The sequence below is a fragment of the Colossoma macropomum genome, unplaced genomic scaffold, assembly GCF_904425465.1.
Source record: "Colossoma macropomum unplaced genomic scaffold, Colossoma_macropomum, whole genome shotgun sequence".
NCBI classification, from domain to species: Eukaryota; Metazoa; Chordata; class Actinopteri; order Characiformes; family Serrasalmidae; genus Colossoma; species Colossoma macropomum.
In genome coordinates this window covers 5,681,361-5,704,966 of record NW_023494792.1, presented here as the reverse complement: position 1 = coordinate 5,704,966, position 23,606 = coordinate 5,681,361, and the positions used below count along the sequence as shown (strand labels likewise).

The following is a 23,606-nucleotide window of genomic DNA, read 5'->3' as shown; positions in this document are numbered from 1 at the left end:
TGCTTGAATATCTAGTTCATAAACACTTAGTTCCTCAAAGTCTATAAGTCCTTTTACTGTTATCACTCCTGTGTCAGCATCTATTTCAAACTTATCAAATGCTTTATTCATCAGACTTTTGTCAAAGACATAATGGACTTGACCGTTTGCACCCTCGTCTGCATCTGAAGCGTGTACCTTCACCACCGACGTACCAAATGAAATATTTTCCTCCACTGTTACAGTATACACCTGACGATCAAAAACTGGGGCGTTATCATTAATGTCAATGACAGTGATGACAATATTGACTGATCCGAATCTTTCAGGCTTTCCTCCATCATACGCTGTTAGGGTTAGATTCAGTTGGGAATTCTGTTCTCTGTCTAGAGGCTTTTTCAAAATCAAGAAAGGAATTTTGTCCTCTCCACGAGTTTTCACATCTAATTCAAAGTGGCTGTTCGGGCTGAGAATGTACTTATGCAGAGAATTTACACCAGCGTCTAAATCACGAGCAGCGTCCAGAGGGACTCGCGTACTCTGGGGCACTGCATTTTCAGATATCTCTAAATGTTTCTCCCGTACAGGAAAACTAGGAGCGTGATCATTGATATCTCTAATTTCAACCTCTATGTAATGAATTTCTAGCGGGTTTTCAGCCACAGTTTTAAGATTCACTGAACACACGCTGCCTTTCTCACAAAGCTCCTCCCTGTCGATTTTTCCACTCACGTATAGGGCTCCATTGTCCTGGTTTATCTGTAAGAAGCGATCATTTGATGCGGAGACAATCCGAAAACGTCGCTCTTTAAGTTTATCCACGTCAAACCCCAAATCCTTTGCAATATTTCCCACAACAGATCCTGGTTTAGATTCCTCGGCGATAGAGTAGCGAATCTGAGCCAGACATCCGCCACAGAAGCACAACAGAAAAAAACAACGCAGAAAGGGTTTTGGTGTAGCTGTCATGATGAAAAGACCAATTCCATTCGCACCATCGCAAACTGATTTCTTATTTTCAATGAACTGTACTGTTTCTATGAAGTCCCAGACATTCATAACATCGCAAAAAACAAATATTCAGCGATTTGTCCAGCCGTTGCTTCAGCCCCGAGATACAACATCGCACTCATCTCAGTGCGCATGCGAAAGGGAGGGAGGGGCATTAAACACAAGCTTGTGCATATGCTATCTTTGTCACATATAACCTGGAAAGCAGCGACACCAAGTGTGCTCTTATCAAGCGTCATGTTATTTATTTGGCCAGTTTAATTAGGGAATTGTGCGTTTAAATAAATAAATAAATAGATAAATAAATAAAACTCACCTCAAGTGTTGACTGTCGTCTATTGCTCACAGTCAATGTATTTCCATTGCTTCCCGGGACTATAGTAGAACCGATACTCATTCTGGGTCCAACTAACATGTACCGCTTATCTCCTGATCTGTACTGGATGCTGTGACACAGTGTCCCGTCATAATTTGTATCTTGTAAGTACTTGGAGGAATAGTCTGTAGATTTGGAGCACTGCATTACAATCAGCACAATGATACTGATCACAAAAAGCACTGAAACTGAGCCCAGAGTGATGATCAGATAAAATGTGACGTCACTGTCCTCCTCGTCTTTTACTGCGTTTTTAACATCAGAAGCTGCAAAAGCCTCTTTGGGCTCCACAACTTTGATAATCACAGTCGCTGTTGCTGAAAGTGAAACGTTGCCATTGTCTTTGACCAGTATGACCAGTTTATGCTGAGCCTCGTCTGTTTCTGTGAATGAGCGAAGGGTCCTTATCTGTCCTGTATAGCGGTCCAAACCAAACAGACTGTGGTCACTCACTTCCTGCAGTGAAAATAATAGCCAGCCGTTGTATCCTATATCTGCGTCATAGGCTCTCACTTTAGTCACCAAATGTCCTGCGTTCACATTGCGAGGAATCTCCTCCACACCTTCAGCAGATCCGTTAGAGCTGACTGGATATAAGATCACTGGAACGTTGTCGTTCTGATCCAAAATGAACACGTTCACTGTGACGTTGCTGCTCAGTGGTGGAGTTCCAGAATCAGTAGCGAGCACGTGGAACTGGAACGTTTTGACTGTTTCGAAGTCGAAATGTTTTAAAGCATATATTTGTCCAGTTTCAGCATTAACGTTGATAAATGACGTCATGTCGCTCTGTGTCGCTTGTCCTCTGATAATGGAATAACTAATTGCTGCATTTTCATTTAAATCTTTGTCAGTAGCGCTCACAGAGAATATGGATGATCCAGGTGAGTTATTTTCCAACAAGTAAAGTTCAAGAGGATTCTGAGAGAATTCCGGGCTGTTATCGTTCACGTCAGCAACTTGCACTCTTATTATTTTGTTAGTGAATTGTGGGGGTTGACCTACGTCAGTTGCTGTTATAGTAATGTCATAATAGGACACCAGTTCTCTGTCTAAAAAATCTTTGGTCACTAATGAATACATATTGCCTTTTATTGATGGTTTCAATTCAAATGGTACATTATCTGAAAGGCTACAAATAACCTTACCGTTGAGACCGGAATCTTTATCAGTAACACTAACGAGAGCAACCACTGTTCCGCGTTTGGAATCCTCGGGAACCATGTTAGACAATGATGTAACATCAATTTCAGGTTTATTATCATTCATGTCTATAACCTTTATGACAACTCTACAATCCACAGTCATTGGTGGTTGTCCCTTATCAGTGGCTTGGACATTTAATCTGTACACCTCGTCTTCCTCATAGTCAATATTTCCTTTCACACGAATCTCTCCAGTAACACTATCTAAATGAAATACTTCACTTATTTTACTGTTGGAGGATCTCCTAAGTGCATACTCCAGTTCTCCATTTAAACCATCGTCTGCATCACTGGCATTAACAGTAGTAATAACAGTACCAACTGGTGCATTTTCATTTAACATAATTGTATATATTTCCTGGGTGAATACAGGTCTGTTGTCGTTAATATCACTAACTGAAACTGTTATGTTTAAAGTGCCAGATTTGGAAGGATTTCCTCCATCAAATGCTGTCAATAATAATGTATGTTTGTTATGTTGCTCTCTGTCTAACTGCTTCTGAAGAACCAAAAACACAATTTTGTCCTCATCATCACCGTCTCTCAACTGCAACTGAAAATGTTCGTTCTGTCCTAGTTTATAGGACCGGATAGAATTTATTCCAGCGTCCAGGTCACGTGCAGCTGGTAGTTCAAATCGTGCCCCCGGCAGAGTACTTTCAGGTATTTCTAAATACATTTTGGTTTCTGGAAAAATGGGAGAATTGTCATTAACATCAGCTACTTCTACTTCAATATAATGTATTTCTAGGGGATTCTCAACAACGATTTTCAAGTTTATTGTGCAAGCTTTGTTTTTCTCACATAGCTTCTCTCTGTCAATTTTCTTACTAACAACCAAAACGCCATTGTTCTCGTTTACCTGGAAAAGAGCGTCATTCGATCCCGAAACAATCCGAAATCGTCTCTCTACTAAAGTACTGATATCGAGACCCAAATCCTTGGCAATGTTTCCGACAGTGTATCCCTCTTTTACCTCCTCCGGAATCGAATACCTTATCTGAGTCGAAACGTGCTCCACGAAGCACAACAGCAAACAGATCTGTAGGACAGTCCACCAGTACTCCCATCTGCGCTTTTGTCTGTTGTTATCCATCGTTACCGAAAATTAAGCTTCCGTTTAAAAGCAACAGAAATCCCTGCAGTCTCTTTTCACCTGTATTTGGCTGAATGTGCACAACATACTACATTTGGACCATAAAGAAAAGCAAATACAAAGCTTAAAAAAATGACCCATCACTGATGTAAAAGCAGCACATCGCCATCGCCTTGCAGTGAACAAAACAGCCCTGCACAGCGTCAGAAAAAAGGGGGCAGGACCAAAACGTCAGGGTTTCCTTGTGTAACACTGACACCAAGCGTTTTTAATGACATCTTTAGTTTCGTGAAGCTTTGTACCTGAATACAGTCAGCAAGTTCACCTGTATTCAAAAATACAGCAACACAGGCCACATAAGCTAATCAAGTAATTTTTTGTCAAGAAGAAGAGAGAATGAACAAATATTTTTCACTGACGTCTTTAAAAGAAGTTGTTGAATACACCAAATAAATAAACAAACAAACAAATAAATAAATAAATACAAACAGTGTTGACATTTTCGGGCGACAAGCTAGCAACAGTATACGTAGGCCTGAAACTCTGCGTATATGAAAAACTCAAGCAAAGTCACAATTCAGCCAATGCTATCCAGTTCGTGCCCTCACTGCGCATGCTAATCAGAACATCAACGCACACAGGAAGTCCAATAACAGGTGAAATAATCAAGATTTCATGATTTTGTAAATGTATCTGTATAAAATCTCTAATCATAAAATGTTGCAAAATATATGTTCATACTAGTGTATACAAAATTATTCACACGTGTATAGCAAAGAGTTACGCTACTTTATTAAGTCGTTATACAGTATGTATGTGTAGGCGTGTGTGTGTGGAGGGTTAAAAAGCTTTCTAACAGTAACGGAACATGTTGCCTGAAATCGTGATTCACGCATAGTGTATACAAAATCATAATATTTTGAGAAACGGCAGATGGAAAACACTATGAAGGTCAAGTCTCACCTCTCCAGAAGTTCTCCTCCTGCGATCTGGTACCACTAGAGTATTCCCATTACTGCCTGGGACTATAGTAGAACCGATACTCATTCTGGGTCCAACTAACATGTATCGTTTATCTCCTGATCTGTACTGGATGCTGTGACACAGTGTTCCGTCGTAATTTGTATCTTGTAAGTACTTGGAGGAATAGTCTGTAGATTTGGAGCACTGCATTACAATCAGCACAATGATACTGATCACAAAAAGCACTGAAACTGAGCCCAGAGTGATGATCAGATAAAATGTGACGTCATTGTCCTCCTCGTCTTTTACTGCGTTTTTAACATCAGAAGCTGCAAAAGCCTCTTTGGGCTCCACAACTTTGATAATCACAGTCGCTGTTGCTGAAAGTGAAACGTTGCCATTGTCTTTGACCAATATGACCAGTTTATGCTGAGCCTCGTCTGTTTCTGTGAATGAGCGAAGGGTCCTTATCTGTCCTGTATAGCGGTCCAAACCAAACAGACTGTGGTCACTCACTTCCTGAAGGGAAAATAACAACCAGCCGTTGTATCCTATATCTGCATCATAGGCTCTCACTTTAGTCACCAAATGTCCTGCGTTCACATTGCGAGGAATCTCCTCCACACCTTCAGCAGATCCGTTAGAGCTGACTGGATATAAGATCACTGGAACGTTGTCGTTCTGATCCAGAATGAACACGTTCACTGTGACGTTGCTGCTCAGTGGTGGAGTTCCAGAATCAATAGCGAGCACGTGGAACTGGAACGTTTTGACTGTTTCAAAGTCGAAACTTTTGAGAGCATGAATAACGCCTGTTTCAGAATTAATATTTATAAATGAAGCCATATCATTTTGTCCTCCATCACCTCTCACTATGTTATAGGATATCGCTGCGTTGTCATCGGAGTCTTTGTCAAATGCTCTCACTGAAAATACGGAGGCACCAGGAGTGTTATTTTCCTGCAAATACAGGTCAAGAGACCTTTGAGGAAATACTGGTGTGTTGTCATTTACATCTGATACCAGTACGCTCAATGTTTTTATGCTGGATAACGGAGGATTTCCTAAATCTGTGGCTGTTATAATGATGTCGTAACGTGATATAATCTCACGGTCCAATTTTTCTTTTGTTTCTAATGAATACATGTTATCTTGAAAAGATGGTTTCAGTTCAAAAGGAACACCATCTGACAGGCTACACACAACTTTTCCATTTATTCCAGAATCCTTGTCAGAGACACTGATGAGAGAGATGGCTGTGCCAAGTTTGGTGTCTTCTGTAACAACATTTGATAGTGACGTCACTTCTATGTCTGGTTTATTGTCATTTATGTCTAAAATCTTTATGATTACTCTGCTTTCTACTGTCAGAGGAGGCTGTCCTTTGTCCGAAGCCTGTATATCTAATTTGTAAACCTCTGTGTCCTCAAAGTCCACTTCGCCTTTAACTCGTATTTCTCCTGTAATACCGTCTAATTGAAAAACATCATAAACTTTACGCTTTAAAGTTTTAGCAAAAGTGTATTCAATCTCACCGTTGGAGGCTTGGTCACGATCAGTTGCATTTACTATAATTACGATTGTGCCAATTGGTGCATTTTCTTGTAATGTTGCAGAATATGTATTTTGACTGAATACAGGACGATTATCATTTATGTCAAGAACCTTAACAGTAATATTGAGGGTACCTGTTTTGGGGGAATTTCCACCATCTATCGCTGTAACAAGTAGCTGATAATCGGCTGTTTGTTCACGATCAAGCGGTTTCCTTAAAACCAAGAATGGTATTTTATCCTCATCACTGGTCTTTGTATCAATTTCAAAATTGTCATTCTGGCTTAACTTATAATTGCGAATAGAATTCGGCGCTGTATCCTGGTCGCGTGCTGCGTGCAGCTGGAAGCTAGTTCCTATAGGGGTATGTTCAGCTATCTCAAAATGTTGATGCGTTTCGGAGAAACTGGGAACATTGTCGTTGATATCTGTTATTTCGACGACAACATGATGAATTTCTAGAGGGTTTTCAACTGCAATTTTCAGATTTATCAAACAAGCACCATTTCCGTCACATAGCCCCTCTCTGTCGATTTTCTTCTGAACATACATGACGCCATTGTTCTGATTAGCCTGAAAAAATGCATCTTTGGATCCAGAAACAATACGGAACCGTCTGTTCGCCAACGTACTCAAATCAAGACCTAAATCCTTAGCAATATTTCCCACCACGGATCCCTCTTTGACCTCCTCAGGAATAGAGTACCTTATCTGAGCTGAAACCTGCTCCAAGATGGACAGCAACAAAGAAAAACACAAGACAATCCACCAGATTTTCCATATGCGTCCTTGCACTCCACTCTCCATCTTCAGTGTGTCATTTACAGCAGTTCCGTTAACAAACACGTTGCGGTTGTTTCCAGTTACTAAATCTAAAATGACTTTCTAAATGGCTCATGTTTATGTGCCATTCCAAAAGCTACCGCGTTGTTCAAAAGCCGTATTGTCTCTCATGCTCTTCGAGGCGCTCTGTTCTGAGCAAGATAGCTCATGCGCATCATACACCAGTGGGCAGGGCAAATACACCTTATCCATTCCTATGTTACACTGACACCGTCTGGTGTACAAAAACATATCATTTATGAACGCAATACACAGTATCTGAAATTAGATGAATTAATTTAAAAACGACGTATTTCTTTAAAAAGTCTGACAACAAAGTTTACTTGCTTTAACAAGCTCATATATCTGTTGTGCGTTATCCTAGATTTGGTTTGATATATTATTATAAATCATTAAACGAAACAAAGCCAAATAAGAATATATTGTTCAGTAAGACTCAATCATGTGATATAAATGCAGTCAGTAGCGACTTTATTAAGAATAGCTATAATTAATTTGCTTTAATACGTTACCATGATACTTTTTTATTTAATATTTTAATACATGTCTTAACACTATTGTTGTAGTAAGAAATAAGCTGACAGATGGAAGTTTGTTTTGTTCTAAGTACAGTTGAACAAACTGTGAATTTTATGAACTATATGTTCTGATGGCGGTGTAGATTTCATGCGAAATTTGTGAATTTACATAAAAATGTATATATACTCGTATTCAACACCTATAAATACTAGAAATGTGATGTAAGGCATCTAGATTTGGTGTGTGTCGTACTAAGACGAGTTGCAGGAGCAAGATATGAAACCTCTGCCCCAACAAGCAAGCAAACAAATAAACAAATTAACAAAAGTTTGATATTGTGTTGATTTTTTGTACTCTCCAGAAAAGCAAAAAATCCAAATCTACGGACTTACAAAATATCGTATATTGGACGAAATTGGCGACTTTGTCTTACGTGGAAAACAAACCTAATAAATGGCAAATAAACACTTGGAATTCTTATTAAAATATTTAGCTAACACCCAGTATCTAAGGCGTGTAATTAAGAAAAAAGACTGACACAATGTACATAGTGTACAAAGCTCAGTGCAATCAACAATTGCTGAATACAGCAGTGTACCAAAAAAAAAAACGTATGATTTACTACTTTTAACTTAAAGTCGACTAAAGTATAAGACAGAATGCTGCAGTTTGTAAAATGGCAATAATATATAATCATTGTGTATGGCTACCAAAGAAACATGCCAACAAACGCACGGTCCAAAAAGGAAAAAATAGAAGAACAAGTTTCAGCACCTTGGACAGCATTGAACCCAGCGAGAACTATCCGCAACCTCGAAGTCAACCCGCTTGAGCCTTTTGGAAGAGTGTTTTGTAATGAAATAAAAAAAAAAACAGTTTAAAACCACTCCTACCTCTCCAGAAGTTCTCCTCCTGCGATCTGGTACCACTAGAGTATTCCCATTACTGCCCGGGACAATAGTAGAACCGATACTCATTCTGGGTCCAACTAACATGTACCGTTTATCTCCTGATCTGTACTGGATGCTGTGACACAGTGTCCCGTCATAATTTGTATCTTGTAAGTACTTGGAGGAATAGTCTGTAGATTTGGAGCACTGCATTACAATCAGCACAATGATACTGATCACAAAAAGTACTGAAACTGAGCCCAGAGTGGTGATCAGATAAAATGTGACGTCACTGTCCTCTTCGTCTTTTAATGTGTTTTTAACATCAGAAGCTGCAAAAGCCTCTTTGGGCTCCACAACTTTGATAATCACAGTCGCTGTTGCTGAAAGTGAAACGTTGCCATTGTCTTTGACCAGTATGACCAGTTTATGCTGAGTCTCGTCTGTTTCTGTGAATGAGCGAAGGGTCCTTATCTGTCCTGTATAGCGGTCCAAACCAAACAGACTGTGGTCACTCACTTCCTGCAGTGAAAATAACAACCAGCCGTTGTATCCTATATCTGCGTCATAGGCTCTCACTTTAGTCACCAAATGTCCTGCGTTCACATTGCGCGGAATCTCCTCCACACCTTCAGCAGATCCGTTAGAGCTGACTGGATATAAGATCACTGGAACGTTGTCGTTCTGATCCAGAATGAACACGTTCACTGTGACGTTGCTGCTCAGAGACGGAGTTCCAGAATCAGTAGCGAGCACGTGGAACTGGAACGTTTTCAGTGATTCAAAGTCAAAACTTCTGAGCGCATGAATAGCACCTGTTTCAGAATTAATGTTTAGAAATGACGTCATGTCATTCTGTGTCCCATCCCCTCTGAGAATGTGGTACGAGATCGCAGCATTTTCATTTATATCTTGGTCAAATGCGTGGACAGAAAATATGGATGTTCCAGGGGCGTTATTTTCAAAAAGGTATAAATCAAAGGAGTTGACTGAAAACTGTGGTCTATTGTCATTTACATCTGACACCTGTACTTTCAAAGTTTTGAAAGAGGACAAAGAAGGCTGGCCTAGATCAGATGCTGTAATGATAATGTCATATTGAGAAACAAGCTCTCTATCTAAGTGGCCTTTAGTGACTAAAGAAAACATGTTGTCCTGCAAAGATGGTTTTAACTCAAACGGTATGTCGTCACTAAGGCGGCAGATTACTTTGCCATTCCCACCAGAATCTTTATCTGTGACACTAATCAACGAAATCACAGTCCCCGTTTGTGAATCTTCGGAAATCTCGTTAGAGAGCGACGTTATCTCTATTTCAGGTGTATTATCGTTAACATCCGATATTTTTATGATGATCCCACTTTCACCAGTTAAAGGTGGCTGGCCTTTATCGGTTGCTTGTACATCCAGTTTATAAACATCGGTGTCCTCGAAGTCAAGAAAGCCTTTTACTCGAATTTCCCCCGTTTTATTTTCCAGACTAAATATATCGCGAATTCTCGCGTTTACTTCACTGCCAAACGAATAAGCTATATCGCCATTAGGACCTTCATCTAAATCCGTTGAAGACACTTTCAGTATAAGGACGCCAGGTTCCGTGTTTTCTGGCAGTGTTACCGAATAAACATCTTGACTAAAAACTGGGGGGTTATCATTTGAGTCAAGAACTATTATGGTAACATTGAGAGTCCCCGACTTTGGTGGAGTCCCACCATCAGTTGCAGTGAGAATTATCTTGTGCTCCCTCTTTTTCTCTCGGTCCAAATGTTTCTGTAAAACGAGGTAAGGGATTTGCTCTTCTCCCCTTTCTCTGACTTGTAATTCAAAATGTTCGTTTTGACTTATTTTATACAGTCGGATCGAATTGATACCTATATCAGGATCACGCGCAGCCTGCAGTTGAAAACGGGCTCCTGTGAGCCTATTTTCTGCTATTTCGAGTATTTTCTCTTTCTCAGGAAAGGTAGGTGAGTGATCATTTATGTCTGTAATCTCTATCCCTACATAGTGGATCTCTAGAGGATCTTCAACTGCTATTTTAAGATTCAAAATGCAAACAGTATTCCCATCACATATTTCCTCTCTGTCTATTCTCTTGTGCACATACAAAACGCCGCTGTTCTGATTTACCTGGAAAAGCGCATCCTTAGATCCAGAAACAATACGAAACCGTCTATCCACTAGAGTACTGATATCAAGCCCCAAATCCTTCGCAATGTTACCAACAATGTGTCCTTCTTTCCGCTCCTCTGGAATAGAGTACCTTATCTGAGCCGAAACCTCGTCTTCTAAACGATGAAGCAAAAAGAAACACAGAATAATCCAACGGTAGTCACATTTGCTCCTTTGTCCCCCGCCAGTCATCGTGAGCGATGCCGTTAAATCCAATTTTACTTGCAGTATGTCGTAATTGTCTTCATTTATCAAACGCATCCATCCATTTTATATTACGCATGTTAACATTATATAACTACAGCTGTCGTTTTATTACATCGATGTGTCTTCCGTGCTTATTGTCTCCCTCTGTTCGAAAATTCTACTCAGAGAAAAACAGACATGCGCGACGTAGACCAATGAGAAGAAACGAAACACCCACTCTATCTTAGAGCAACAGTGACATCACCTGGACCAAAAAGAAATTCTTCTAAAAATTAGTCTTTACTTGGATTCAACTCTAGAAACGTAGCTTGATAAAACCGTGAAACACATTAAATTCACAAACAAATAAAGAAATATCAAAGTACATAACACGAGCACAAAACATGAAATTGCGCAGCTTGGCAGGGAATATAGGTCAGAATCGTGGACAGAAGCATAGGACGAATATGTCAGCTTTAAAAACAATAATTATCAGAGTTGGAGGCTCAACATACAGAAAGTTATGTTTAAAAACATGATCACACACATAAGCTCCTACCTCTCCAGAAGTTCTCCTCCTACGATCTGGTACCACTAGAGTATTCCCATTACTGCCCGGGACTATAGTAGAACCGATACTCATTCTGGGTCCAACTAACATGTACCGTTTATCTCCTGATCTGTATTGGATGCTGTGACACAGTGTCCCGTCATAATTTGTATCTTTTAAGTACTTGGAGGAATAGTCTGTAGATTTGGAGCACTGCATTACAATCAGTACAGTGATACTGATCACAAAAAGCACTGAAACTGAGCCCAGAGTGATGATCAGATAAAATGTGACGTCACTGTCCTCTTCATCTTTTACTGTGTTTTTAACATCAGAAGCTGCAAAAGCCTCTTTGGGCTCCACAACTTTGATAATCACAGTCGCTGTTGCTGAAAGTGAAACGTTGCCATTGTCTTTGACCAGTATGACCAGTTTATGCTGAGCCTCGTCTGTTTCTGTGAATGAGCGAAGGGTCCTTATCTGTCCCGTATAGCGGTCCAAACCAAACAGACTGTGGTCACTCACTTCCTGCAGTGAAAATAATAGCCAGCCGTTGTATCCTATATCTGCGTCATAGGCTCTCACTTTAGTCACCAAATGTCCTGCGTTCACATTGCGGGGAATCTCCTCCACACCTTCAGCAGATCCGTTAGAGCTGACTGGATATAAGATCACTGGAACGTTGTCGTTCTGATCCAAAATGAACACGTTCACTGTGACGTTGCTGCTCAGTGGTGGAGTTCCAGAATCAGTAGCGAGCACGTGGAACTGGAACATCTTGACTACTTCGAAGTCGAAACTTTTTAATGCATAAATGACGCCTGTTTCAGAATTAATGTTAAGAAATGAAGCCATGTCCTTTTGTGCATCGTTATTTCTTATAATTTTATAAGCTAACGCAGCATTTTCGTTCAAGTCTTTATCAGATGCGCTTATTGAAAATATTGACGCCCCGGGGGCATTGTTTTCCATCATGTACAGTTCCATAGATTTTTTTGGAAATTCTGGATAGTTGTCGTTAATGTCTGATATTTGCACACTTAAGGTTTTGAACGTTGATAAAGGACGTTCACCTAAATCAGTGGCTGTTATTGTGATTTCGAACGTGTCTCTCGTCTCTCTGTCCAAGTTAAGTTTTGTAACCAAAGAATACATATTCTCTTGAATTGATGGTTTCAATTCAAAAGGCACATTGTCTGACAATTTACACAAAACCTTTCCATTAAGTCCAGAGTCTTTATCTGTGACACTTATTAAAGAAATAACTGTTCCAGGTTTCGTGTCCTCTGGAACTAAGTTTGATAAGGATGTGATCTCGATCTCGGGTTTATTGTCATTGACGTCTAATACCTTAATAATGACTCTGCATTCGACGGTTAATGGGGGCTGGCCTCTGTCTGCAGCTTGTACATCTAATTTATAAACTTCTGTGTCCTCAAAATCAACCTCTCCTTTAACTCTTATCTCACCACTTATATGGTCCAAATCAAATAGATCATATACTTTACGCTTGAGATTTCTAACAAAGGAATACTCAATATCACCATTCATTCCTTCATCCAGATCTGACGCATTTAATTTAATCACAACAGTCCCCTTTGGGACATTTTCCTGTATAGTCACTGAATAAGTATCTTGGCTAAACACAGGACGATTGTCGTTAGAATCAAGCACGTTCACAGTAATATTCAAAGTGCCTGATCTTGGCGGGTTACCTCCATCGATAGCCGTTAACACTAAATCATGCTTATTATTATGTTCTCTGTCAAGAGATTTTCTCAAAACTAAAAATGGAATTTTGTCCTCATCGCTGTCTCTAACATCTATTTCAAAATTGTCATTGCGGCTTAATCTGTAAGATCGTACAGAATTGATGCCTATATCAGGGTCACGTGCTGCTTGCACCTGGAATCGAGTCCCTAATGCCGTTTGTTCGCCTATTTCGAAATGTTGCTGTTTATCCGGGAAGACTGGCGAATTATCATTTATATCTGTCATTTCTACTGCAATATAATGTAGCTCAAGTGGATTTTCCACTGCAATTTTGAGATTAATTAAGCAGACAGTATTTCCATTACATATTTCCTCCCTGTCAATTTTCTTATGAACATACAAAACGCCATTGTTCTGGTTTACCTGTAAAAAAGCGTCTTTAGCCCCAGAAACGATACGGAATCGCCTGTCCACCAAAGTACTGACATCAAAGCCTAAATCCTTAGCAACATTCCCAACAATGGATCCTTCTTTCACCTCCTCTGGAATAGAGTACCTTATCTGAGCAAAAACCTGCTCGCTGAAGAAAATCAGCAAAAAGAAACGCAGAGCAATCCACCAGTACTTCCATTTGCTTCTTTGTCCTCCGTCTCCCATTGTAACGACTGTCCCAAACCGACTGAAAAAGAGACGAAGCCTGTCGACTGTCAGTGGCTACAGTATTGGTCCATAAACAGGAGCCACAGCAAACACTTCATAGTGAAAAAAATAGCTGTTGTATAGTAACGCTTACAGACTATAGAGTGCTTTATTTCCTCAGCTCACACTATCCCAGCGCTTGTCAGAAACAAAACAACGCTGCGCATGTCACGACTAGGGGCCGAGCTTTACCACGGAGAGTGAAAACTTGGACCAACACTGACACCGAGCGGACTCTGGCTGTTTTAACACCACTGACATGACATTACTTTATCATAAATTCTCATAATTACAAAGCATGTATTAACAATTAACCATTCTCTTGACACGCACACGAAACTTCTACACACGAAGGAAAAGGAAATCAAATAATAGGCATACTATGACTATGTACTGGATGCTGTGACACAGTGTTCCATCATAACTTGTATCTTGTTTATTGGGGAAAAAGCCAAGTGTCAGCACCATGGACAGAGATGATGTATTAACACGTCTAACTCAATGCTGAGACATATGTAGTCTAGGCTTAAACTTAATCTTTTTCTAGAAAACTGGTGTTTTATCCCATATCTGTATTAATCCTGCTTCCCAACGCAAGTTAAAATACATTGGAAAAGTGCTGCACTTAAATTAATTGACTCATTGTGCACAGAATTTATTCAATTATATTGTAATGTGTACTTATATTAAATTATATGAATGTATTCTATTTCACTGTCATATATATGATGACAGCAAATATGTGAATATAGAATATTATTTTAATGTTGAAAGCGTGCAACATTTCTTCAATGAAATTCCAAAAAAAAAAATGAATGCAGAAGAAATGATTCAAAGCGCATGTACAAGCTTAAAAAAATTGTATAGTTAATGTGATATAATTTAAAGCTTACCTCTCCAGAGGTTCTCCTCCTACGATCTGGTACCACTAGAGTATTCCCATTACTGCCCGGGACTATAGTAGAACCGATACTCATTCTGGGTCCAACTAACATGTACCGTTTATCTCCTGATCTGTACTGGATGCTGTGACACAGTGTCCCGTCATAATTTGTATCTTGTAAGTACTTGGAGGAACAGTCTGTAGATTTGGAGCACTGCATTACAATCAGCACAATGATACTGATCAGAAAAAGCACTGAAACTGAGCCCAGAGTGATGATCAGATAAAATGTGACGTCATTGTCCTCCTCGTCTTTTACTGCGTTCTTAACATCAGAAGCTGCAAAAGCCTCTTTGGGTTCCACAACTTTGATAATCACAGTCGCTGTTGCTGAAAGTGAAACGTTGCCATTGTCTTTTACCAGTATGACCAGTTTATGCTGAGCCTCGTCTGTTTCTGTGAATGAGCGAAGGGTCCTTATCTGTCCTGTATAGCGGTCCAAACCAAACAGACTGTGGTCACTCACTTCCTGCAGGGAAAATAACAACCAGCCGTTGTATCCTATATCTGCGTCATAGGCTCTCACTTTAGTCACCAAATGTCCTGCGTTCACATTGCGGGGAATCTCCTCCACACCTTCAGCAGATCCGTTAGAGCTGACTGGATATAAGATCACTGGAACGTTGTCGTTCCGATCCAGAATGAACACGTTCACTGTGACGTTGCTGCTCAGTGGTGGAGTTCCAGAATCAGTAGCGAGCACGTGGAACTGGAACGTTTTGACTGTTTCAAAATCAAAGCTCCTTAGTGCGCTTATAACGCCTGTTTCGGAGTTGACATTCAAAAAAGTTCCCATGTCATTGTTTGTGCCATCACTTCTTATAATCTGATAGGAAATGGCAGCATTTTCGTTCAGGTCTCTGTCAGAAGCGCTCACTGAGAATATTGAGGCCCCAGGAACGTTATTTTCCATCAAGTAAAGTTCATGAGGATTTTGTTTAAATTCCGGGCTGTTATCATTAACGTCCGACACCTGCACGTTTAAGGTTTTAAATGTCGATAGTGGAGGCTGACCTAAATCAGTGGCTTTAATCTTGATTTCATAACTCTGGACAAGTTCTCTGTCCAAACGCTCTTTAGTAACTAAAGAGTACATATTATCCTGAACTGATGGTTTCAGCTCAAATGGTACACTATCAGAGATACTACAAATAACCTTACCATTTACCCCCGTGTCTTTATCTGTGACGCTAATTAAAGAAATCACAGTACCTGGTTTTGAATCCTCAGGTACAACATTAAATAGTGATGTCACGTCTATCTCTGGATAATTATCATTTTCATCTGTAATCTTTATAATTACTCTGCAGTCAGTTGTCATTGGAGGCTGGCCTTTGTCAGAGGCCTGAATGTTTAGTCTATATATTTCATTTTCCTCAAAGTCCACAGGCTTTTTAATTTGTATTTCACCGGTGATGCTGTCCAGGTTAAATGTGTCATGCACTTTGCGTCGAATAGTTTTGCCAAGCGTGTACACTACATCCCCATTTAAACCCTCATCTGAATCCGCTGCATTGATTCGGACAACAGAAGTGCCTACAGGAGTATTTTCTCCCAGCGTCACATAATACACATCTCTACTACATACAGGACGATTATCATTACTATCGAGAACGGTGACAGTGATGTTTAATGTGCCAGATTTGGGAGGACTTCCACCATCTACTGCAGTCAAAACTAAATTATGCTTTGCGTTTTGTTCTCTATCTAAAGACTTATGCAAAACCAGGACTGGAGTTTTTTCCTCTTCCTCGTTATCCCTCATTTCTAATTCGAAGTAGTTATTTTTTGCTAGTTTGTAGAGGCGAATTGAATTACTTCCCACATCTGGATCGCGTGCACTTTGGAGCTCGAAGCGCGCCCCAGCAAGAGTGTTTTCAGCAATTTCGAAATGCTGCTCTTTTTCTGGGAAGCGGGGGCTATGATCATTAACATCAGCAATTTCTACAACGACATAATGAATTTCAAGCGGATTTTCCACAGCAATTTTTAAATTTACAGTGCACACAGCACTGCCTTCACATATCGCCTCTCTGTCGATTTTCTTAAGAACAGACAGCACGCCATTGTTCTGGTTTACCTGAAATAGAGCGTCAGTAGATCCAGATACGATACGGAACCGTCTGTCCACCAAAGTATTGATATCAAGACCCAAATCCTTAGCAATGTTGCCCACTACGGATCCCTCTTTTACCTCTTCCGGAATAGAGTACCTTATCTGAGCCAAAACCTGCTCCCCGATGCAAAACAGCAAAGAGAAACGTAGAGCAATCCACCAGTACTTCCATCTGCGCCTTTGTTCGCCTTTGTCCATTGTGAATCGTTTCTTTAACGCTGTTCTTGCTCGCAGCAATATAGTGAATCCATTTAAATACAAAATATAAAGCTCAATTCTTTATAACACCTTTTTAGTAATGCAAACATGAGCGCGCTTCTATTTTGTAGCATTTCCCGTGTTAGGTGATCTACTGTCTTCGTGTGCTTAGAACAAAACAGACTTGCGCAACAAAGTGGGCAGGACTATGCATCTACCTTCTGTCCTTATGTAACACTGACCCCATCTGGTCATGTCAGGTCCCTTTCAAATTATTCTGCGAAACCTAAAAAGAAAAAAACTTACGTCCTGTATAAATCACTAACTAAACTTTCTCTCATATATATATATATATATATATATATATATATATATATAGGTAATTTACATTAAACAAAGACAGACAAAAATGCTTTTAGTTAAAAGAGTAAATGAAAGCAAAAGCAAAGCAAATGACCATGAAAATAGAACCAAATCACGTCTCCGAAACAACAATTAAACAAAAAGACATCTGGTATTCCTGACTGCAAAAGCAGTAGTGCGACCCCAACGTGAAATAGAAACTCAAAAATCATTTGAAATAAAGCACTCCTACCTCTCCAGAAGTTCTCCTCCTGCGATCCGGTACCACTAGAGTATTCCCATTACTGCCCGGGACTATAGTAGAACCGATACTCATTCTGGGTCCAACTAACATGTACCGTTTATCTCCTGATCTGTACTGGATGCTGTGACACAGTGTTCCGTCATAATTTGTATCTTGTAAGTACTTGGAGGAATAGTCTGTAGATTTGGAGCACTGCATTACAATCAGCACAATGATACTGATCACAAAAAGCACTGAAACTGAGCCCAGAGTGATGATCAGATAAAATGTGACGTCGCTGTCCTCTTCATCTTTTACTGCGTTCTTAACATCAGAAGCTGCAAAAGCCTCTTTGGGCTCCACAACTTTGATAATCACAGTCGCTGTTGCTGAAAGTGAAACGTTGCCATTGTCTTTGACCAGAATGACCAGTTTATGCTGAGCCTCGTCTGTTTCTGTGAATGAGCGAAGGGTCCTTATCTGTCCTGTATAGCGGTCCAAACTAAACAGACTGTGGTCACTCACTTCCTGTAGTGAAAATAATAGCCAGCCGTTGTATCCTATATCTGCGTCATAGGCTCTCACTTTAGTCACCAAATGTCCTGCGTTCACATTGCGGGGAATCTCCTCCACACCTTCAGCAGATCCGTTAGAGCTGACCGGATATAAGATCACTGGAACGTTGTCGTTTTGATCCAGAATGAATACGTTCACTGTGACGTTGCTGCTCAGTGGTGGAGTTCCAGAATCAGTAGCGAGCACGTGGAACTGGAACGTTTTGGAGGTTTCAAAGTCAAGGCTCTTTAGCGCACGAATAACACCTGTCTCTGAGTTAACATTCAGAAATGAAGCCAGGCCATCCTGTGATCCATCATCTCTCAAAATCTGATATGAGATCAGTGCATTCTCGTTTTCATCGTTGTCATATGCGCTTACTGACAATATAGAGCCACCTGGCGAGTTATTTTCAAATATGTAAAGTTCAAGAGGGTTTTGCGGAAATGCTGGGGGGTTGTCATTCATGTCTGAGACTTCGACGCTCAAAGTTTTGAAAGAGGATAAAGGGGGCTGTCCTAGGTCAGCTGCAAATATCGTGATATCATAGCGTGAAGCCACTTCTCGATCTAAATTACCTTTCGTCACCAAAGAATACATATTTTCCTGAAAAGATGGTTTCAACTCAAATGGAGCATTGTCAGAGAGACTACATACTACTTTCCCGTTAATGCCTGAATCTTTATCCGTTACACTAATGAGTGATACTACAGTTCCTGGTTTAGAATTTTCAGGTACTAAATTAGAAAGTGAGGTCACTTCAATTTCTGGTTTATTGTCATTTATGTCAGTAACCTTTATGATTACTCTACAGTTTGTTGTCATGGGGGGTTCTCCTCTGTCAGAAGCAGTAACATCAGCCCTGTATATCTCAGCATCCTCAAAGTCAACCATGCCTTTCACGCGAATTTCTCCTGTGTTTTCGTCCAGTTCAAACGTTTCATAAACTTTTTTCTTTAAGTTACTGGCAAACGAAAAAATGACATCGCCATTTAGATCTTTATCAGCATCAGTAGCATTAACTCTGACCAATAAACTCCCCCTTTGAATATTTTCAGGAATTGTCACAGTATAAACATCTTTACTGAAAACTGGTCTGTTGTCATTGATGTCAAGTACAGTTATTGAAATGTTCAAAGCTCCTGACCTGGGCGGATTTCCACCATCGATCGCAGTCAATACTAAATTGTGAGAGGAATGACGTTCTCTGTCAAGAGCTCTCTGCAGTTTTAAAACTGGTATTTTATTATCTTCTCCACCATCTCGAATCTCTAGATCAAAATGCTCGTTATGACTGAGTTTGTATGTACGAAGCGAATTTACTCCAGAATCAGGATCGCGAGCAGCTACGAGCTGAAAATCAGCCCCAGTTAACGTGTTTTCTGCAATCTTTAAATTTTGCTGCTTTTCAGGAAAAACAGGTGCATGGTCGTTGACATCCGTTATCTCTACTCCTACGTAATGTATTTCTAGAGGACTTTCTACTGCAATTTTTAGATTTATAAAGCAGGCAGTGTTATCATCACACAGCTCCTCTCTGTCGATTTTCTTATGAACATAAAGCTCGCCATTGTTCGTATTTACCTCGAAAAGAGCGTCTTTAGATCCAGAGACGATGCGAAACCGTCTGTCCACCAAAGTACTAACATCAAGGCCCAAATCCTTTGCTATGTTACCCACAACAGACCCTTCTTTAACATCCTCCGGAACAGAGTACCTTATTTGCGCCGAAACATATTTCCCAAAGCAGAGAAGCAAAACGAAACACAGAACAATCCGGCAGCATTGCCATCTGCGCCTTTGTTCGCCGTGATCCATCATGAACAACAAAGTCAGCAGATTGTACTCACGGAAACCGTCCTTTTCAAATAGGTAAATCAATGTAGCAGGAAGACCAAAGTCAAGATGTTACATATCCCGGCTTCATCCATGCCAATCTTTAACCGTATTATTCTGTTCGCCATTTTACACCACACTGCTATCTCTTGTCCGTGGGAACAAAAAGAGCAACCAGGAACCTCGAGCTAGGGGCAGGGCTTAACGTCAACACCGTTTCCTTGTTACACACTGACACCTCATGGACTATACACAGTATAACGACAAGAGAAGAGCATTCGTATAAAAATGAGCAGGTATAAGAGCCGAAACTCTTCGAAAAAGCAAATCAAGGTGAAGCACACGTTTTTCATGAATTTCATCATAGAATGAAAGAAAGAAAGTCTTTAAAAATAAACATTGGTGATTAAAAATAATTTTCACCAACAAATTATGTCTAAGTCAAGTCACTAAATGTAATAATAATAAAGTACCATTGGTAAGAACAGTTACGTGAAGGCAACAACGGAAAGCTTCAGTTGTACTATTTCAGCACCATGGAGAGCACAATGCACGTGCTAGCAGCGCTATGCATTTACTTGATTTGAATGTTTAAGTATTTTTCCCCTTATTAATAAAACATCAAACATCAACATTATCTTATATTTGGAAATAAACATGTTGATGCAATATTATTTATGTTTATTGGAATTTGTGAATCTGTGAATACAGTGAATATAGAAACATTGGAAGAAACATGGAGCATATGTCTGACTGCACAGAAGGCCCAATGTAATTTAATAACTTCCGTAAATTTCATAATGGCATCAAGTGTACGAGAGACATGAAAACTGAAACTTCTGCGTGCAATACAAAGACCAGCCCAATAATTCCAAACAGATTAAGAAGTTGATCAACTGACTACGTCGCCTATGGTTAGCAGTATTATTTAATCTCGCTTTCTTTTTAACAGCAGCCAAAATATAACAATTATTCCTCTCTTACCTCACCAGAAGCTCTCCTCCTGCGATCTGGTACCACTAGAGTATTCCCATTACTGCCCGGGACTATAGTAGAACCGATACTCATTCTGGGTCCAACTAACATGTACCGTTTATCTCCTGATCTGTACTGGATGCTGTGACACAGTGTCCCGTCATAATTTGTATCTTGTAAGTACTTGGAGGAATAGTCTGTAGATTTGGAGCACTGCATTACAATCAGCACAATGATACTGATCACAAAAAGCACTGAAACTGAGCCCAGAGTGATGATCAGATAAAATGTGACGTCACTGTCCTCCTCGTCTTTTACTGCGTTTTTAACATCAGAAGCTGCAAAAGCCTCTTTGGGCTCCACAACTTTGATAATCACAGTCGCTGTTGCTGAAAGTGAAACGTTACCATTGTCTTTGACCAGTATGACCAGTTTATGCTGAGCCTCGTCTGTTTCTGTGAATGAGCGAAGGGTCCTTATCTGTCCTGTATAGCGGTCCAAACCAAACAGACTGTGGTCACTCACTTCCTGCAGGGAAAATAATAGCCAGCCGTTGTATCCTATATCTGCGTCATAGGCTCTCACTTTAGTCACCAAATGTCCTGCGTTCACATTGCGGGGAATCTCCTCCACACCTTCAGCAGATCCGTTAGAGCTGACTGGATATAAGATCACTGGAACGTTGTCGTTCTGATCCAGAATGAACACGTTCACTGTGACGTTGCTGCTCAGAGGTGGAGTTCCAGAATCAGTAGCGAGCACGTGGAACTGGAACGTTTTGATCGTTTCAAAGTCGAAACTTTTCAGCGCGTGAATAACACCTGTTTCAGAATTAATGTTTAGGAACGATGCCATGTCGTTTTGTGGAGACCCTCCTCTAAGAATGCTGTATAAGATTGCAGCATTTTCCTGTGTGTCTTTGTCTGATGCACTAATAGAGAAAATTGAGGCCCCTGGAGTGTTATTTTCCACTAAATACAGATCAAGGGGATTTTGAGAAAACTTTGGGCTGTTATCATTCACATCGGACACCTGCACGCGTAGAATTTTTACTACAGAGAGAGGAGGTTGGCCAAAGTCTGTTGCTGTTACTGTGATTTCATATTGGGAAGTCTCTTCTCTGTCTAAATGTGTCTTTGTTACTAATGAGTACATATTATCTTGCACAGACGGTTTTAATTCAAAAGGTATATTGGACGACAAAGTGCATACAACTTTACCGTTTACACCAGAGTCTTTATCTAAAACACTGATTAGTGAAATGACTGTTCCAGGTTTGGAATCTTCGGGCACGAAATTAGAAAGTGATGTCACCTCTATTTCTGGAGCGTTATCGTTCACGTCTAAAATTTTGACAATAACGCGACAATCGATTGTCATTGGAGGTGTGCCCTTATCAGAGGCCAAAACATCTAACCGGTATACGTCAGTGTTTTCAAAGTCTATTTCACCTTTTACCCGAATTTCACCCGACACATTGTCCAAATCAAATACGGCATAGAAGTTACGATTTAATTTACTACCAAAAGAATATAGAACTTCTCCGTTCAAACTCTCGTCCAAATCAGTTGCTTTAACTTTTATCACAACAGTACCTATTGGAACATTTTCCTTTATTTGTGTTGTGTAAACCTCTTGACTGAACACTGGACGATTGTCATTGATATCAAGAACAGTAACAGTAATATTTAAAGTCCCCGATCTTGGTGGATTGCCACCATCTATTGCTGTCAGTAGTATTTCGTGTTCAGCTTTACGCTCCCTATCCAGTGCTCTCTGCAAAACCAGAAATGGCATTTTTTCATCACCCATATCCCTTACCTCCAAATTAAAATGCTCATTTTGACTTAATATGTAGGAGCGCACGGAATTTGCACCAAGATCTGGATCACGCGCGCTCTGCAACTGAAAGCGGGCTCCAGGGAGCGTGCTCTCTGCAATCTCCACTCTTTGCTGCTGATCGTGAAAATTAGGAGCGTGGTCATTTACATCCGTAATTTCTACTCGCACATAATGAATCTCCAGTGGGTTTTCTACTACCAGTTTGAGGTTAACCACACAGGGACTATTGCTATCACATATTTCCTCTCTGTCAATTTTCTTATGAATATATAAGACGCCATTGTTCTGATTTACCCGAAAAACATCATCCTTTGATCCTGAGACGATACGGAACCGTCTGTCCACCAAAGTACTGACATCAAGACCCAGATCCTTAGCAGTATTTCCAACGACAAATCCATCTTTCACCTCCTCTGGAATGGAGTACCTTATCTGAGCGGAAACCTTCCCCCAGAAAAACACAAGCAAAGACAAACGTAGAGCAATCATCCAGTACTCCCATCTGCGCCTTTGTCTGCCGTATTCCATCACGAATGATTTCCTCCAAACCGAATGTCCGACCGAATATACGACTCCAACTTTTAGACACTTCCAAAACGTGTAAGCGGCAGTTTAATTTTCAAATAGAGTACAGTTTTCAATAAGCTTCTATTTATTAATGCCAGTAGGCAGGCTCTGTGGAGGCACATTTCCTCAGCTTGCAGTGTCCCTTCGTTCTTTAGGAAGAAGAACAGACTGCGCATGTCAATATTAGGACAGGGTTTTTGCTCTATGTAGAACATTAGAGCAACACTGACAC

The 23,606-nt window shown here is 40.2% G+C and overlaps 6 protein-coding genes across 7 annotated transcripts in view; all 6 read right to left on the bottom strand.

Moving 5' to 3' along the window:
* Positions 1–23,335, bottom strand: part of LOC118811456 (protocadherin alpha-C2-like) — a 170,798-nt gene extending 147,463 nt beyond the window's left edge. Inside the window, exon 1 of one of the 2 annotated variants that reach the window (XM_036575679.1) lies at positions 20,975–23,335. In XM_036575679.1, coding sequence (XP_036431572.1) covers positions 20,975–23,335 — 2,361 coding nt within the window. Of the gene's footprint in view, positions 1–1,306; positions 3,799–20,974 lie in introns of those variants that run through there. The other variant, XM_036575678.1, reaches the window with a different exon arrangement.
* LOC118812490 (protocadherin alpha-2-like) lies at positions 4,577–6,991 on the bottom strand. The gene has a single exon (XM_036577552.1). The coding sequence runs from the start codon at positions 6,989–6,991 to the stop codon at positions 4,577–4,579; it is 2,415 nt and encodes an 804-aa protein (XP_036433445.1).
* LOC118812456 (protocadherin beta-15-like) lies at positions 8,314–10,967 on the bottom strand. The gene has a single exon (XM_036577492.1). It carries the CDS (start codon positions 10,867–10,869, stop codon positions 8,314–8,316), a length of 2,556 nt encoding a protein of 851 aa, XP_036433385.1. The 5' UTR covers positions 10,870–10,967.
* LOC118811401 (protocadherin alpha-7-like) lies at positions 10,907–13,886 on the bottom strand. The gene is made up of 2 exons (XM_036575573.1): positions 11,354–13,886; positions 10,907–10,972 (listed from the first exon to the last, which is right to left on the bottom strand). Exons 1-2 carry the CDS (start codon positions 13,712–13,714, stop codon positions 10,907–10,909), a joined length of 2,427 nt encoding a protein of 808 aa, XP_036431466.1. The 5' UTR covers positions 13,715–13,886.
* Positions 14,521–17,020, bottom strand: LOC118811462 (protocadherin beta-15-like). The gene has a single exon (XM_036575692.1). It carries the CDS (start codon positions 17,011–17,013, stop codon positions 14,545–14,547), a length of 2,469 nt encoding a protein of 822 aa, XP_036431585.1. The 5' UTR covers positions 17,014–17,020; the 3' UTR covers positions 14,521–14,544.
* On the bottom strand, positions 17,420–20,105 carry LOC118811476 (protocadherin gamma-A11-like). Its single transcript, XM_036575704.1, has one exon. It carries the CDS (start codon positions 19,973–19,975, stop codon positions 17,585–17,587), a length of 2,391 nt encoding a protein of 796 aa, XP_036431597.1. The 5' UTR covers positions 19,976–20,105; the 3' UTR covers positions 17,420–17,584.
* Positions 23,336–23,606: the final 271 nt, after the last annotated feature.